Here is a 15,222-nt window from a genome sequence, read left to right on the forward strand (position 1 = left end):
GGCGGCGCTCGGGCGGCGGGATGTTTCGGTGCCTCTCTCCGGATTAAACGCTTTCCAAAGCTGTCCGGCAGGCTGAGCGCTTCCGTGTGAAGGGCTACGCGGCTTCCCAGCGCCGTGCCGGATTTTGTTCATCGCCGGTGCCTTCCCCTGCCCGGCACCGGGGGGAGAGCAGCCTCTCTGCTGCGGAGCCGGAGCACGGAGCCGGAGCACGGGGCTTCGTTGCTGAGCCCGCTCCGTCTCTTTCTCGTTTTGCAACAAACTACGGGGTACAACAGATCAATACCTTCCTCTTATGCCTGTGGTAGGCATTCCCCTTGTGTTGTTTTTTTAAAAAAAAAATCTAAATTAGGCTCTTTCTAACACAGATTTCCTTGTTGCTGAGCTCTGCTTTTCGGTAGGCTTATAAGCATGCAAAGTCAAGACCGAAAACAGTTCAGAATATTAAATGTAGAGTCTGCAAAACACATGGAGAATCGCGGTTAGCGTGGTGGTGATCGTAATTCTTTCTCTATTGCTTCCAGGTACTTGACAACAACAAAAAATGAATGTTTTCCCATCATGTCTCTCCATGCAGTAGCTCTAGCCAGCTACAGCAGAACAGAAGCCTTCAAGGACCCCCGCTCTAAAAAGGTAAGGCAGGTCAAGGCAGCTGAATGTTGGCTCAGTGTTTTCGTTAGCTGGGTGGACTTTTTTCAAAAAATAGCTTTTAGTTGTCCGGTGGTTGTGGTAAATACTTTATTTTTAAATGCTGGCGGTTTCATTATGGAGTTAATTTTGGAAATACAGTCCCAATATTGGGGAGGAAAGGCTGACTCATTTATGCAATGAAAGATGTCAAACTGTCAGTGGTTTTTATTGGTTATGGCAGTGTGTTGTGGTACTTTTCATGCACCTGTGTTGTCATATTTCCTTGTAAGTGCCCTTTGATTGCTTTTGTTTGTTTGTTTGATAGTTAAGTGCTAAAGGAGCTCTTTCCCAATCTGTGATATAGTTGAAATCGTAACATCTTGAAAGTAAATGGAGATCTTTTATCCGAATTCTCAGAACACCGGTTGCTTCTGATAAGATCTAAGAGAAGGGAGGGTGCTTTAAAAAAAGATAAAATCTTAAAACTTAGCACTTTTAATATTTACACTTACTGATAAAGTACCTGCATTCACCCTGGTGTCAGGCAGTTGTGATACTTGCATCCTAAGAGGCAGAGTCTGTTAATACTGATACTAAAACCATTTTTTTAAAATAAAAGTAATTAATAAAAAATGAGTTCCTGTAAGAACTACTTTATCCAGTAATATTGACAACATGATGTTTATATGTATAAAGCCTGCCTACACGATGGTTTCTCTAAAATTAGTGCAGAGGAAAAAAAGAAGAAAGCACTAATAGATACTGAAAAGAGTGTTTTTCTAAGCACTGGCATAATCAAACACTAAATATTTGAAATTCAGCATACTGTTTTTGGCCTGAAATGTTATTCTTCCGTTAAAAGGGAAATCCTTTGTGGGTTTTAGTTTCTTCTGCTTTCCATGAGTCTGAAGGGTATCAGGCCTAGATATGCTCTCTGAGTCACCTCGCTCTCCCACTGGACCGTGGGGAACGTAGAAGTCAACACAGGGTGGCAGAGGACAACACACCTTTTAACTTACTTCTCTTTCTATGGGATCACAGGCTGCAGGGGAGGGTGAGAGGCATCCTGGGGATATTTCTGTGTGGAGACATCTCACTGATGCCTGTGAGTGGGGAGAAGGCACGAGGTACACCTTGGTTAAGTGCCTCTTAATGATGCGCCCATTAGAGCAGGGCAACCCTTTGATTTCCCTGGTTTCTGTGATGTGCTCTGCAGGTCCGTGACATACTTGAGGCAGTGGAGAGGGAGCAGGAGACGAATATGTGACCCTCCCAAGGAATTTGTGAGCTTGGGGAGGAGACTTGTTGCTTTGCTGTCTGAGTGTATCTTACTCCCTTGGTGGAATTACCCCCTCGGTATCTGCGCTAAACTGCTTGCCCTGGTTCAGCTTACGCTGGTTTGACAATATGGTAAATCCGGCTTTGGGGTTCGAAATACCAAATCGGATGTGTCATGACCGCACAAAGCGAAATGCTGATCTGGTATAAACCTGCTCAGTCAGTGCAAATGCATTCAAAATTTTTGTCAGCTTATACTGGCAGGCTGTGTGCCAGGTCAAGTATTACCTATTTGTGTCGCTTCTTTATGGTCGGCTGGGCCAACCACGTTGCTGACGTGAACCACATATTCTATCAAATTAGGCAGATGTGATTATGTGACCATGCTTGCTCCCGGTCGATACAGCTGGGAGATCAAGCACCACATGCATCAGTGCTTGTGCTCATAGATTTAGCTCATAGCTTGTATATATCTAAACAGGCCCCTGCTTCCAGCTACAGATTGGTGGTTCCTTTAATTCTTTTCCACTTCATTGCTGTTGTTTTGACAGATATATAGATATCTGATTCAGCATTTTGTCTCATATATGCCTTATGCACATGTTTAATTCTCCTACTGTGGAGAGTTTCTTTTGGTCGCCTGCCTTCTGGAGTGAAATGCAAGATGCAGAGTTGAGATGCCAGTGCTTTTCAGAAGGTGCATGCTTCTGGGGAGACTATCAGACAACCAGTCGCCAGGTTCGGTGACTGTCAGCAGGCCTTAGCACGGTGTTGTTCCTGCTGTGACTGTGAGACTGGGGGTATCATTACCAGAGTACTGTTGTCTTATAACCAAATTGTCTGCCTGTGTGTTCTCGTTCTAGTTAAACCACGAAAGCCTAAAGGTGGCTTTCACTGAGTCAGCGTATTCTTCAAATCCCTCAGCGAGGATTAGCTGCCTTGCTCCGACACCTCAAATCTCCGTTCTCTCAGGTATGCCAATTTGTTCTAAAATGCCTCCCTCTGGGGAGCTTTGCTGGTGCTTGTAGTGTTTGTGTGTACTAAACAAGTATAGTCTGGTTGGAGAGGGAACCTTGCTTATTGGCTTTGAAGATGGGACAACATCAAAGTGTATTATACAATTTGAAAGTACGGGGTTTTTCTGCCTTTTAAATGGTAGTTTGACCATTTTAGTTATGCTGGCCTTTTGAGTGCTCAAGAGTAAAATACTTGAATCGTTCAAATGGTTCTTGCAGGTTAACTCCTTGTTCATTCAAGAAATAGTTTCTCAGATTTAAGAGATTACCGTAATTACTCACATGAGTATCAGTTGCAAAACTGAACTTGAGGTGTTTTTTTTTTTTAATTGGAACTAACCTATTTCTGGTAGTAGCTTAGAATGTGGGGTTTGGTTTTGGGTTTTTTTCTTTTGTTGTTGTTGGGTTTGGGTTTTTTTTAAGCTTGGCAGAGTAGAAGCATGAGTTAAATTTTTAAAACTTGTTCTTTTTTCCTCTTACAATCCACTGAGAACAAGTATTTAGCAGAGTAAGTCAGCATGATTATATGATTAGTGCTAGAGATGCACCATGATGCTGGAGTAGTGGAGATGACAAAGGTTGAGAGGGGATAGAAAGGCTGTTGGGATGGGCTTTGCAATAGGAGAGCAGAGCAGAAGAGTTCAAGACAGTAAGACTAAATGTTTTGTCTTGCACAGAAAAGATGCTGTTTTCAGCCCACGTTAAGGTATTCCTGTGCAATTGAAATATCGTTACCAAAATTGCTTTCTTTTCCTGAAAAGATTGAAATGTGTTTGTTTGAAAGTCAGCTAGCTTTTATTTTCCCATTCCTGCCCTTACACTGCCACAGCTGGCTACGTTGGCAAGGTGTTTCTTTGCAAGTGCAGCCAGTAAGATGTGCAGTTTTGCTGCTATTTCTGTAAGAGTTTTGCCCTGGTAAGTGGCAGGTGGCTGGTCCCAATCACTGATAACTCTTCAGCTAATTTTGACCTCGGTTTACTAGGACAGCATTGCTAGCAGCTCTTGGAGTACAGCTTATGTGGGGTGTTCTTAATAATTTTTTCAGCTTTCTCTTGACAAGGACTGCTTTTTATATAGACTTGCTTTTCCAAAGTATGTGGGGGTTTTTGTTTTGCTTTTGATCCCTTTATTAGTAAACTTTCTTATCATGCAGTTTGAGTGCATGCTGGCTTCCAGGTGAGTGACTCATGGAGAGGTTCACTGTTTTCCATTGAGATATGTCCAAGGAGAGCAACCTCTGGGCAAAGTCTGCAGTCTGCAAGACTTGCTGCTTTTTTCACCAGTGGTGTTTAACATTCCTCATGATCCTAACTAAGAGTTCTTTGCCCTGGAAATGAATCTTCTTGATTGTTTCTATTCTTAGAATTTTACAACCAACTTATCTTCCCCAGAGGAGACATTGTCATGATGCGGTTGATGGTTTCTTCTTGAACATAGACTTTGTATCTAATCTCTCCATAGCTTGGGTGATGGCAGTTCCTGTGAGGCTTTTTGTTCAAGCTGTAGGACTTCAATTTATTCTTGAATAGCTACTGGTTGCCGTGCGCACTTATACATCACGCTAATGTTGCCATGTTTGGCCGCTAAAAGCAGTTTTTCCATTTTCTGTTGAACTCCAGTTTTGCAGTAGATCACGTAGGACCTTGGCAGGCAGTACTTTTGATTCCTTCAGAGGCATTATAATGAACTTGCTGCGACAGAGCTAATTTTCTTTATGGGTTCACGTAAATGTGGCCACCCTTATGAATAATGGTCTGAAGGTTACTTTAGCCTTTTCGACGTGAGGAGGAGTGTCTGAACTGAAACATGCAAGCATGTGACCTTTTATTACTAAGTGTATATTTTTTTTCTTCCTGCTGTATTGATGCTCCAGATGTCTTGCTGTAATGTGACCTTCTCTTTTACTGGCAATAGAACCAGTACCTGTACCGGTAACTGTACCTTATCCAGTTTTGTAGTACAATGATGTTTTCGAGCACGCTGACAATCAGTCACCATTAAAGTCCTAACTAATTGTGTCTGGCTAGCAGCAGCATACTTTACTGTTGGTTTATTACCTAGCCTTATCAATGACAGAATTGCTTCCTGACTGCAAAAAGCAAGAGCTTGCTTGCAGGAAGAGGCAGCAGAGGGTGGTGCGTGAATTCAGTTCTTCGCTTTTTTCTCACCCGTGTTAAAAATAATATGCATTTTATTCACGTTGTAAATTTTTTTTTTTTTTTTTTTTTAAGGAATGTTTCCTAACCTCTTGGTTTCTTCCCTTTTCTGAACAGACGAATACTCAAGGCCAGCAGTGATTGGACATGCTGGAAGTTTTGGATCGTACCCAGACAGCGCTGAAGCTATCAAAGACATTCTCATGTCTGTTTTAAATGCATCTGGTTTGAAGCCCTCTTTGGTGCTGGAGCAGACCACAATGCAGGGAGCTGAGCATCTGGACAGTGACGTGGAACGGTGGGAAGAAAGCAGCGACGGGGATAGCCATGATGACAGCGACAGCGATTCTGCACATCACAACGCTGCCTGTACACAAACAGACATTCGGTTTACAAGGCACCGGGCGTGTTGGGACAACATGCGCTGCGATTCCTCTAAACCTTCGCTGGATACTTTCTTTTGTCCCCGTTACTCTGACGGGGATCCTGCTGCTTCCTCCTTGAATGGTTTCACTCTTTTGGACGTGTCCCCTCTGAAGCAGGACTGCTTTACCCAGGTGACGTTAACAGGAGGCACTGTCACATCAGCTGTTGTGCATTCTGGAAAAGAACGTTACACCTCCCCTGAACAAGACTTGACTTTAACGAGGTTTCTTCCCGATTCAACTGTTGGTAAGCCAGCAGATCTGTTGAAATACCCTGATGCTTTGGAGCCTGCGCCCATCAGCAACAGTGACAGCAATTCTCCCAGTGGACTTTCCCAGTCAGAGCCAGTCAATCGAACGGGTAAGTTTACAGGTCCATTTTTGTTTTAAGATTTCTGTTCTAGGAAAGACAACTGTAATTGAAATGGGCCTTGTTTATGGTGATTGCGAATTAGACAAATGCTGTCACTCAAAGTAGGAGAGAGGGGAGAAAGAGAAAGCTTAAAAACAAAGGAGAACCAGAGGGTTGGACTCGGTGAAATGGGAGACACTCATGCTTGCAGTAGTCGTCTGTCCTGTGACGCAGAAATGCTTCTGTAATATGCAACCTTTAGTAAAATGTAAAAATCGCTGAGCTGTGAGCAATGTAGAACATCCACTGGATAAGACCATCTTCGTCTTGTCTTCACTGTTACCCTTCTCCCAAAAGCAGGTAACGTGGATCTGGGCGTTTGGTAGTGGTTCATTGGTGTGTGCGGGCTCCCTAGGACATCTCCTTGTGTTTGACGTGAGCTGGAGGAGATGGAGTGCTTTGATTCTGGGATTTTGGAGGCAGGGCATTAACATCCATTCTTGTTAGACTAAATTGGCTTGTGCCAGAGCGGGACTATTTTTCCTCTTCCCCTTTCCAAGTGCACCCGCCGTCTCAGAGACACATAGCCCCATCTGATGAAGATCAGGATGTTTTTACCCCTTGCCAGTTTCTGACCGTAGGGATATCCCGCATGTTGTCTGTGAAGAGACGCAGACTGAGGGCTGCTAGCAAAGGGTGCCTCTCTGTTCCTGCAGTGGCAAGGGGCTCAGGGCAGCATGGGCCCATAGGCATGGACCTGTTCAGTTGGGACGTTCAGCGCAGTGCCCCCAAGATGGCTGGCGGAGTGGCTGGCCTGGCCTCAGGGCTGCGCGTGCCTCCGTGAGGTGCGCTGGCCTTCCTGGGCTGCAGGCCAGGGCCCCTGCCCCTCAGCTGGGACAGCAGGACAATCCCCTCGTGTTTAATACCTAACATGGATACCAACAGCCTTTGCTACAGCGAGATGAAGCGTTTTTATTTTATTTATAAAGGGTGTTATCGGTATCTAAGAGCTTATTCTTACTAGATAATGAGCCCCAGAAAGATGGTGCGACTGAGGCCTGATTTTTCTACTGGAAAGAAGGCAGATGGCAGGGACCACTCAGCCTGCCTTTGTATTATAAATAAAAATGGCAAAGGCTGGGGTTTTTTTGTCGGTCGTGTCCGTCCTCGCCCCCCCTTCTCCCTTTGGTCAATAGTAGTTCTAGTGGTGTCACTCCGTTGAGCTCCACTTCCAAGCTCTGGTCCTTCCTAGGCTGTCCTCCCAGGCCTCAAGTCAGCAGAGGGATCTCAAATAGGCACGTGCTGTTGCACGACTGGGAGCTTTTAACAATAATAACTCTGTCATCTGGGATAGGATGTTGTCAACAGTTAGTATGGCGACGATTATGGTTGTTTCCTTCTGCTGGGTGTTTTGTTGGCCCCGTGTGTTTGAGAGGTGCCCGTCAGGGAGAAGGAAACCACACCCGGCAGTTGGAGCTGGCTGGGGCCAGTCGCACAGGTTTGGGTAGCCGGATCTGGAAAACACAGCCCAGGCTCTCGGTGTCAGCAGGGACCGCAAGGCGTGTGTGAAGAACAAATAAATCGTGTGTGACTCGATCTTCTGGCACGAGTAGGACGTGTGACAAGCTTGCGTTGGGTCAGTAATGCTGCTGGCTCTCCAGAAAGCAAACGAAGTAATACGGCAGCCAGGTGACTGAAGAAGTAGTGTCCTTGATTTTACTAACAAATACTTCTCACGGGAGCTGGGATCCTGTTAGGCACTGCATAACATGGTGGGCTCTGTCTGCATTAGACTTTGGTGTGTTCTGTACAAAGTGAAAATTTCTGCATTTCATCATTTCTTGTTGCTTCCAGCCATTTAACTCGCCTCTGGGTAGCCTGGGGTGGGGGGAGTGAGGTCTCGTTCTCCCCTGCATTGTGCAGGACTATGAGGACAGGAAAAGCAAATGGCAAGCTGAAAAAGAAGAAATAAAATGCCTAATTTGAAGGCAGGAATTACACAAGAGCATCTCCTGACTTGCCATCCTTTCCATTGCTATCTCAGAGGTGGTGGTTTCTCACTTTTGTTTCTTGCAGGAGAATTGGTGAGGGATGCACAAGACATAAGAAAATGACATAAGATGACTTACATCGGAATAAATTATTTTTTTCAGTAGGATTTTCTGCTGGTCCTGTGAGACCTCTGTAATGACTTGTTCATACTTTTAAGGGCCGTTTTCCGGTGGCCTCATGCAACCTTCTGAAGAAGCTCCGTCATTGCTAATGAAGAGCTTGTGACTGAATTTGGTGTTTTCTGGGGCCTTTGTTGTGGCTGGTGTGTCACTGGCAGTTCACAGGCTTGTTTTTGCTTTTAACCTCTGTGTGCATCAAGGTCACTTCCTTCTGCGGCTCTGGAGGGCTCTTTCCCCAGCCCCAGCAGCCTCCAGGCAACAGTGTTCAGGAGCAGAAGGGCAACCAGATTATTTTTTGCCTCAGACCCAGAGTTGCATCCCATTGCTGGATGTGCTGGGCTCCTTCCCACTTTACATTCTTTTCACTTAAAGATGCAAGTGGGATGCAAGAGGTGAAGCGAGAGAAAGCTCCCATTAGATTTCAAAATTGTATTTAAGATTAATTGCATCTTATATTTTAAAGAGAAAGGAATAATTTTCCCATTTCCTCATTTCTGCTTCTTTTTAGTTCAGAGAGTAATGTTTGTTATCTTAACTGATGAGAATGTAGGCTTCTATCAAGCTGTAGAGCCTTTATCACTTACTCCCCGCACATGGCTTATCCAGTAAGATGAATCATCAAATAGGGATGAAAATAACCTAATTAGGTGATTAAATCTGCTTTGAAAAGTCAGATCATCAGCCTTTCTGTTTTTCCTCCATGGTATACACAATGGAGGTGTTAATAATTCTGTACAAAAACATTACCTCTGTCTTGCTATGCTTGAGCACAGTATTGACTTTCCAGCCTGATGTCACCGATACTCAGGGAAGCGTAATACGGTTTCTATAAGTAAGGCAATATAAAGAATCTAAACTAGGCATGACAGTCAGTGCCCTTTAGCTGAAGAAAAAGTTTTCATAAATTATTCTCGTATTTTGTGGGACCTCTTTATCCTTTCTGTGACTTTTAAACAAATTTAGGAGTGGCAATTTTTTGTTTTGTTTTTGCAAAGAGCCGTTGGTTAAGCCGTGTTATCTGTAATGGCTTTAAATGGCATGTGTGGTGGTAGTATTTAGATATGGTCTACTTTATCCTGTAAACATCACCACAGTGAAACGGAGAAGTTGCTTGGTTATAAAGTCAAAGAAGTGGTAGTAAACAAACACCAGTCAGTGTTTAAAAAAAAAAAAAGAGTAATTTCCTTTCATATCTCATTAGTGTGTACATCCACAGACATTATATATAATCTTTGTCATCCTTCCATCAAATTTCCTGTAGCAGTGGTTGTGAGTGCTTTGAAAACAAAACATGAGGGCATGATCTCACACCTTCAATTCTCTGGGGAAGAAGATTGTGACTATATATGTTTATATATAAAAAGCAATCCGTGGTACATCTATAAAAAACCAGATGCATGCTCTGCTGCATAGTGAAAAGTTCTTAATGGGGAAAAAGAGATGAATTTTGTTTTGCATGCTCATCATACTCAGCAGTGAATGCCAGAAAAACAAAACTGCTATTCTGGGAAGCAGGGAGTACTGCCGCTAATGCATCCGCCCCAGTTGTACATATTACCACGCAGTATGGGCTGCATTTGGAAACAGGAGGGAGATTTCCTCGAGGTATGGAAACATAATGGCAAAGTTTTTTCCAAACTTGCTGTAGTCACACAATACTGGCAGTGATTCGGGGAATCTTTTAAGGCTGATGCATCCCTCCGCATGCCCACACAGCAATGAGATTTCTTTTTCTTCCAGCTATTGCGAGTGAGCAGAGCGCAGTGTTAGCTGGCTGTGTTGCAAACTGCAGAGCATCACTGTAATCCCAGCCCGATGTTCTGGCTGTGGTTGTCCCCAGCGGCTCAGGCTGTAGCTGGGAGAGGGCTGGTGTTGGGACCGCAGTGGTGCTGTCACCATACGGCATTTAAACTGTTTCCCTGGTAGTTGATACTCATGCTTCAGGTTACCAGGTTAGTTCAAATGCCAATGGGTTCCTCACATTTCTCTCTCCTTCTCCTTAACTTCCACCACAGCCTCCAGCCCTAATGGTGATCAGTTTTGGGAAAGAAAGTTTGCTTTGCTTTCTGGAAATCACCCTGCACACGTCCTGGGAGCTGCAGAGAAAGAAATAACTAATAAAAGTTCTTGTTATACCCACAGGTTCTACTTCTCCTTTGAACATAAGTGCTATACCCTTGAATCGTTCGTTGCAGGACATCTGCATGCTTCCAGAAGATGTGGAGAAGGTGAGGACAACAAAGACTATTGTCATAATGTTTTTTCCATTTTATAGTGGCAAAACCAAATGACAGGAGGTGTTTCTCAATAACAGAACTTTCTGATAGATGGACTAATCTTTACAAATACTGTATATTTTCCCTGTGTGGGTGAACCTACAAACCTAAAATGCCTATTTCTTCATTTATTTTTATTCTTAATACATTAATTAAATATTTTAATTATTTTTAAATAATGGAAATATTTTAGAACACTATACATTTCCGCTTTTCATTCCATAATTTTCCCACACATTCCTTGAGACCGAGCTTTAAGATTGTTACAGTGACTTTAACGTTACGTTAGAATTTGTTGCAGCTACGTGCATATGGATGAGATTTATCTCATGCTTTTACTATCAGGAGATAGGGAGAGGTTGGGGGTTTTTTGTGTGTGCTTATGATGAACATGTGAGATTGCTGTAAAAGAATTACAATTCTTTTGTAACTGTGACACATTCTTTTGTAACACAGTAACTGTGACATCTGCAGTAATTTAAGAAGTTTCTCATGGTTTCTAATTTTCATAAAGGCCTCAAATGGTCTTGTTTGGCATTGTTGCCAGGTTGGCAGCCCATTTGAGCTTATAAACAGAGATAAAGTTGAGAAGATAGTGCTGTCACACATAACTCTGTGTGCTAAATGTTAATCTTTTCTAATAATTGGAAAAGAGGGGTTAATGTTATAATTAGTTATTGTAATGAGTAGGATTTAATACCAAAGAGCTTTAAAAATGTGCCTAGAGAAGGAGATTTTTTTGCTGGACTGTGGATGTGCATGTGGTCCCATGTCGTGGGCCCAAGAGGTAATCCTCTTTGTGCACAGCACTTATTTTACTGGAGTGGCAAGTTCTGCATTTGATTTGAAGCTCTCAGCGTCTCTAAGGAGCATTTACAAAACAAAACAAAACAAAAAAAACCCCCAACACCCAATAAATTACACACCAAAACCCAACAAACTTGTGAACTAGCTTTTCATGGTGCTTTTTGTGAAAGGTGTTTCGGAAAGGAGATGATGTTTCTCCATCTGTAATGTGGGAACCAAAACCAAAGTAATTTGCTTTCAGTCACCAGTGAGTGGATACCTGGATTAGAAACCACAGTCTGAGAACTATTGAGTGAGGTAAGATCATATCAGCTACTTCTCCTGTGCAGATGATTGGGGGCTGATGTGATTACAGGTTAAAAGATATCAAGAGCTCAGACCATTAAGACTGAGGCTGCCTTTAAAAAAAACTAAAGTAAACCCAAATCAAAACATTTTTAGGTTGTGAAATAATCTCTTTGAAACTTAGGAGACTGAAAACTAAGGTACTTGTAGGGTCAGCAAGTCTTGAGGGTTGTAGTTGTGTGCCAGGAAGGAGATGGGCCAGATGATCTAGAGGGACTTTCCACTGATGCGAGGGAGAAGGAAGAGAAATGAGAAGGTTGGTGTGTCACGGCTGAGTCGGGACTGCTTCCTAACTGATGGACCCAGCAGGAGGCAGAGCTGAAAGCTGCTAGTCATGCTAAGTACAGGAGTGCCTGTATCCTGTTCCATCTTTTTGCAACTCTCAGATATGCTCATAGTTGTTTTTATCAGCAGGACACGGTGATGTGCTGTGCTCTGCCACTAACGTGGGGTTAACCATTGCCACACAGGGTTTTTGAATCTTCAGAGTAGGAGATGTCTCCTTTATCTCCCAAAAGCAAAAAGGCTGTTTAATTCTTTCCTTTGCTAATGGTGTGTCCTGAAGTTCACTGAAAGTTGTCTTTGGAGAAACTGTGCATCAAGCAAGTGGTGTTCATCAGTGTTAGGGAAAATATAAAAGTCTGTTCAAATACCCGCAGGGACTTGTGGGCTCTTTCTAATGTTGGCATTAATCTCTTTTAAATGTGTTCGGTTGTGGACAACAAGAGCAGTGATGTCTGGTACTCCTTAAGATTTAGCTATTTCTAAAGACTGATGTCATTCTTCATGCTTCCCGTACAGGTTGTAGGGGTTGTCATGAATACTGATGTGAGCGGTACAATTTTCTGAGCATAAGCCACTTTTTAGAAAGCTTTAATTACACTGCACTCAGAATCTCTAGCCTTAGGTACTGCCATGGTAATTTAGACAGAGGTTTAGTCTTGCACAGTGCGAACACGTGCAGTTGAGGAGAGAGGGGGAGGGTATCCTGGGCATCTCTGAGTGTCCACCCACATACCTGAGAGCCCCTAACCCTTCATGATGCATCCACTTTTGAGCTGAGCCTGGGCTAGGAGGCTGTGCCCAGGCCAGCAGCAGTAGCGCAGGTGGGGCTGGTGGGATGCTCCGTTAGACCACAGGGAGCAGGGGACACAGCGGTGACACTGGGGCAGGGAGTCCCGGGTTTGTCTGGGTGTCTCAGTGGTGCCAGAGGTGGCTTTACAAATTCCCTTTTCCCAGAGGATGGGTGACCCAGACAGGCAAGGTGGTAAGGGACACCATGGGGAGGGGTTGTCTGGCAGGGAAATGCTACAGTGAAGCTTTGAAATGACTACCTTTTATTTAAGGCAATGTGAACTTGGGAGCTAGGCGAGCTAGGTTCCCACTTACCTTATCACAGACTTTCTGTGCAGCCTCGAGTTGACCATGTAAGCTATCTCACTGCATATTCCCTACTTCACTGCCTTAACTCTTAACACATGAAAGCATTTTACTAGCTTCTGTACTACCCACCACCTGAAGATCTACAGTCCCTTTAAAACCTGCCTCTTCTGGCCCCATTCAAGTTAGCACGCATGCAAAACTGCTTGTACACACTGACTTGAAATTAAATCCTATTAAACAGGTTACATGGATTCACACTTGCATACTAAATAATGCAGTGTAACTAGAAGACTATGTCCCTAAAATGCATACATATTCATCCATTAGGCATGTAATCAAGTTTGGTTTTGTCTAATAGACGGGTAAGATAAAAGTAAATTGTATGTTTTAATCAAGGGTGAGACAATTATCTCGGCAGTTGCCTTTTGCATGTTGTCTCTGAATTGCCCTTGGGATGTTTTCTCTGGTGTTTAAATGAAAGGTAAGATAGCCTAACGTTTTCATTTCTTGAGTTGAAAAAGTACAGGGAAAAATTATATATTTCACTTCATCTTAAGTAAATATCAAATATGCTGCGTACTAATGAGTGTTCCAATCTCGCGTCCAGGAAAACGCGCACTTTTTTGTTGCAGATATGATTATAGCATCGCTAGAGAAAATGAAGTGTAACATCCTAAGCCAACAAGCAGAGTCCTGGGGTGTGGAGGAAACAAGTGGATCAGACGGCAGCTATCATACTGATTCGGAGTTGTCTTCTTACCCTGGAGTGAAGAAGTCTGATTCTTCTGTGGCCTCTTCAGACAGTGGTTATGAAGGCAAGTAACTTAGTCTATCATGCAACCTTGTCTGACAGCCTTTGCCATTTATTTTTGTGCAACAAAGTACTAAATTAATTTGGGCATTGCTTGGAACCGAATCCTCTGTTACCTTCTTGGAGTCTCTCAACAGAGCTGTGTTCTCTGAGGATCACTATGCCACAAGTGTTTTCCGTGCGGGTCAAATTCTTCCTTTTGAATGCTCACATCTGTGTTTTACTATAATTTTTTTTCTCTTTTACGTGAAAAAGAAAATGTAAGGTTGAAGTGTCATATGCCACGCACAACTCTCCATAGAGCGTGCCTGTAGTTGGCTGGTTTTCTTTCTGCTTAAATCCTTTTTTGCAAGATTTGAAGCCTGGCTCTTTCCTTCTGTGCTTCTGCAGTATGCAGATCAGGCCACGCAATTGATTTGAGTGAAACTGCCCGGAGTATTCATTCACATATGGTTCTGAGGCAAGATAATAAATGCTCCTAACACTATAATGCTTGAGTCAGCACGTGCATTTTAAAGTAGATTTTAGACTCTTGGGTAATACGGATCTTAGGGATGGAGCTTAAGTCTAAGGTCTCAATGACATAACTTGTGGGGAAAAATGAATGGTGTAGTTGCACGTGAGAAGGGGAGAGACCACTGATAATATAAAACCTTTTGGTTTAGTCTCTAGAAGCTGCTTCCTAAGAAACTGAGGGATATGCTGTATGACAGGCTCCCAAGAGTTGGCTTTCTGTGTGTGTGTATAAAAATAAATAAATAAAATTGCTCTGTAAATACAGGCTGTGTGCTAAAGTTTTGGTAAGTGAAGAAAAATATAAATATAATGGCAGCTACTCTGTAAATGCTGGAAAAGTTTAACTGGTGTTCTCTTTGTTCTGGACAGGCTGTGCTCTGTTGCCTGTCAGCTCCCCAGTGCATCTACCATCACATCATGAGGTTACCAGATTTCATTGCCACAGTGACTCAGAGGATGAATATGTAATTATTGGTAAGACTTTAAAATTATAACTGCAGAAACAGCTCTATTGTTCAGCTGAATCTATTGCATCATTTGGAAAATACTGGCTTAGTAGATGTTATCGCAGGAGAAATAACATGAAAAGAAGGAAAATGTATGTATGAGACTTTATTAGAACACATGCAGAAATACCAGAGTGGTGCAGGATTTCCCTTCTACAAAATAATACATTTGCTGGTTTGAGGGTCTGAAATTATGCCTAAAGATTAAACCCAATAAATGTGGGTGAGCAAAGTGTGAAACTGGCACAACCTTAGCCAACTATAGCAGCATTGTTTGAGAGAATTCAGGACATGATCATTTCCTAATTAAAGAGGTTGATTAGGTTTTAAGCAGCCCTCCCTCTGGACTAGAGCAGACTGTACCCTTATAGTCACCAGTGCTCTGCTTCTCTTCAGGACATCCTGAGTTACTTTGGTTACCTTCTGGTTTTTACATACACAGAATAGAAACCCTTAAAAGTAGCCTGAGTAACATTTAACCTCTATCTTATTTTTTCCTGTTAACAAATGCTTTTTTATTGCTCCCTTTGGTTTTAGGGATTCACTTTTTTTT

At 43.0% G+C, this 15,222-nt stretch overlaps 1 protein-coding gene across 1 annotated transcript in view; it reads left to right on the top strand.

Moving 5' to 3' along the window:
- The first annotated feature begins 558 nt into the window (after positions 1 to 558).
- KIAA0226L (KIAA0226-like ortholog) overlaps positions 559 to 15,222 on the top strand; it is a 21,893-nt gene continuing 7,229 nt past the window's right edge. The window contains exons 1-6 of the mRNA XM_009574238.1: positions 559 to 630; positions 2,769 to 2,877; positions 5,195 to 5,863; positions 10,168 to 10,253; positions 13,444 to 13,651; positions 14,533 to 14,637. Of these exons, the coding sequence (XP_009572533.1) occupies positions 559 to 630; positions 2,769 to 2,877; positions 5,195 to 5,863; positions 10,168 to 10,253; positions 13,444 to 13,651; positions 14,533 to 14,637 (1,249 nt within the window). The remainder of the gene's footprint in view (positions 631 to 2,768; positions 2,878 to 5,194; positions 5,864 to 10,167; positions 10,254 to 13,443; positions 13,652 to 14,532; positions 14,638 to 15,222) is intronic.

This window comes from Fulmarus glacialis, unplaced genomic scaffold (genome assembly GCF_000690835.1).
Source record: "Fulmarus glacialis isolate BGI_N327 unplaced genomic scaffold, ASM69083v1 scaffold13130, whole genome shotgun sequence".
Taxonomy (NCBI): Eukaryota; Metazoa; Chordata; class Aves; order Procellariiformes; family Procellariidae; genus Fulmarus; species Fulmarus glacialis.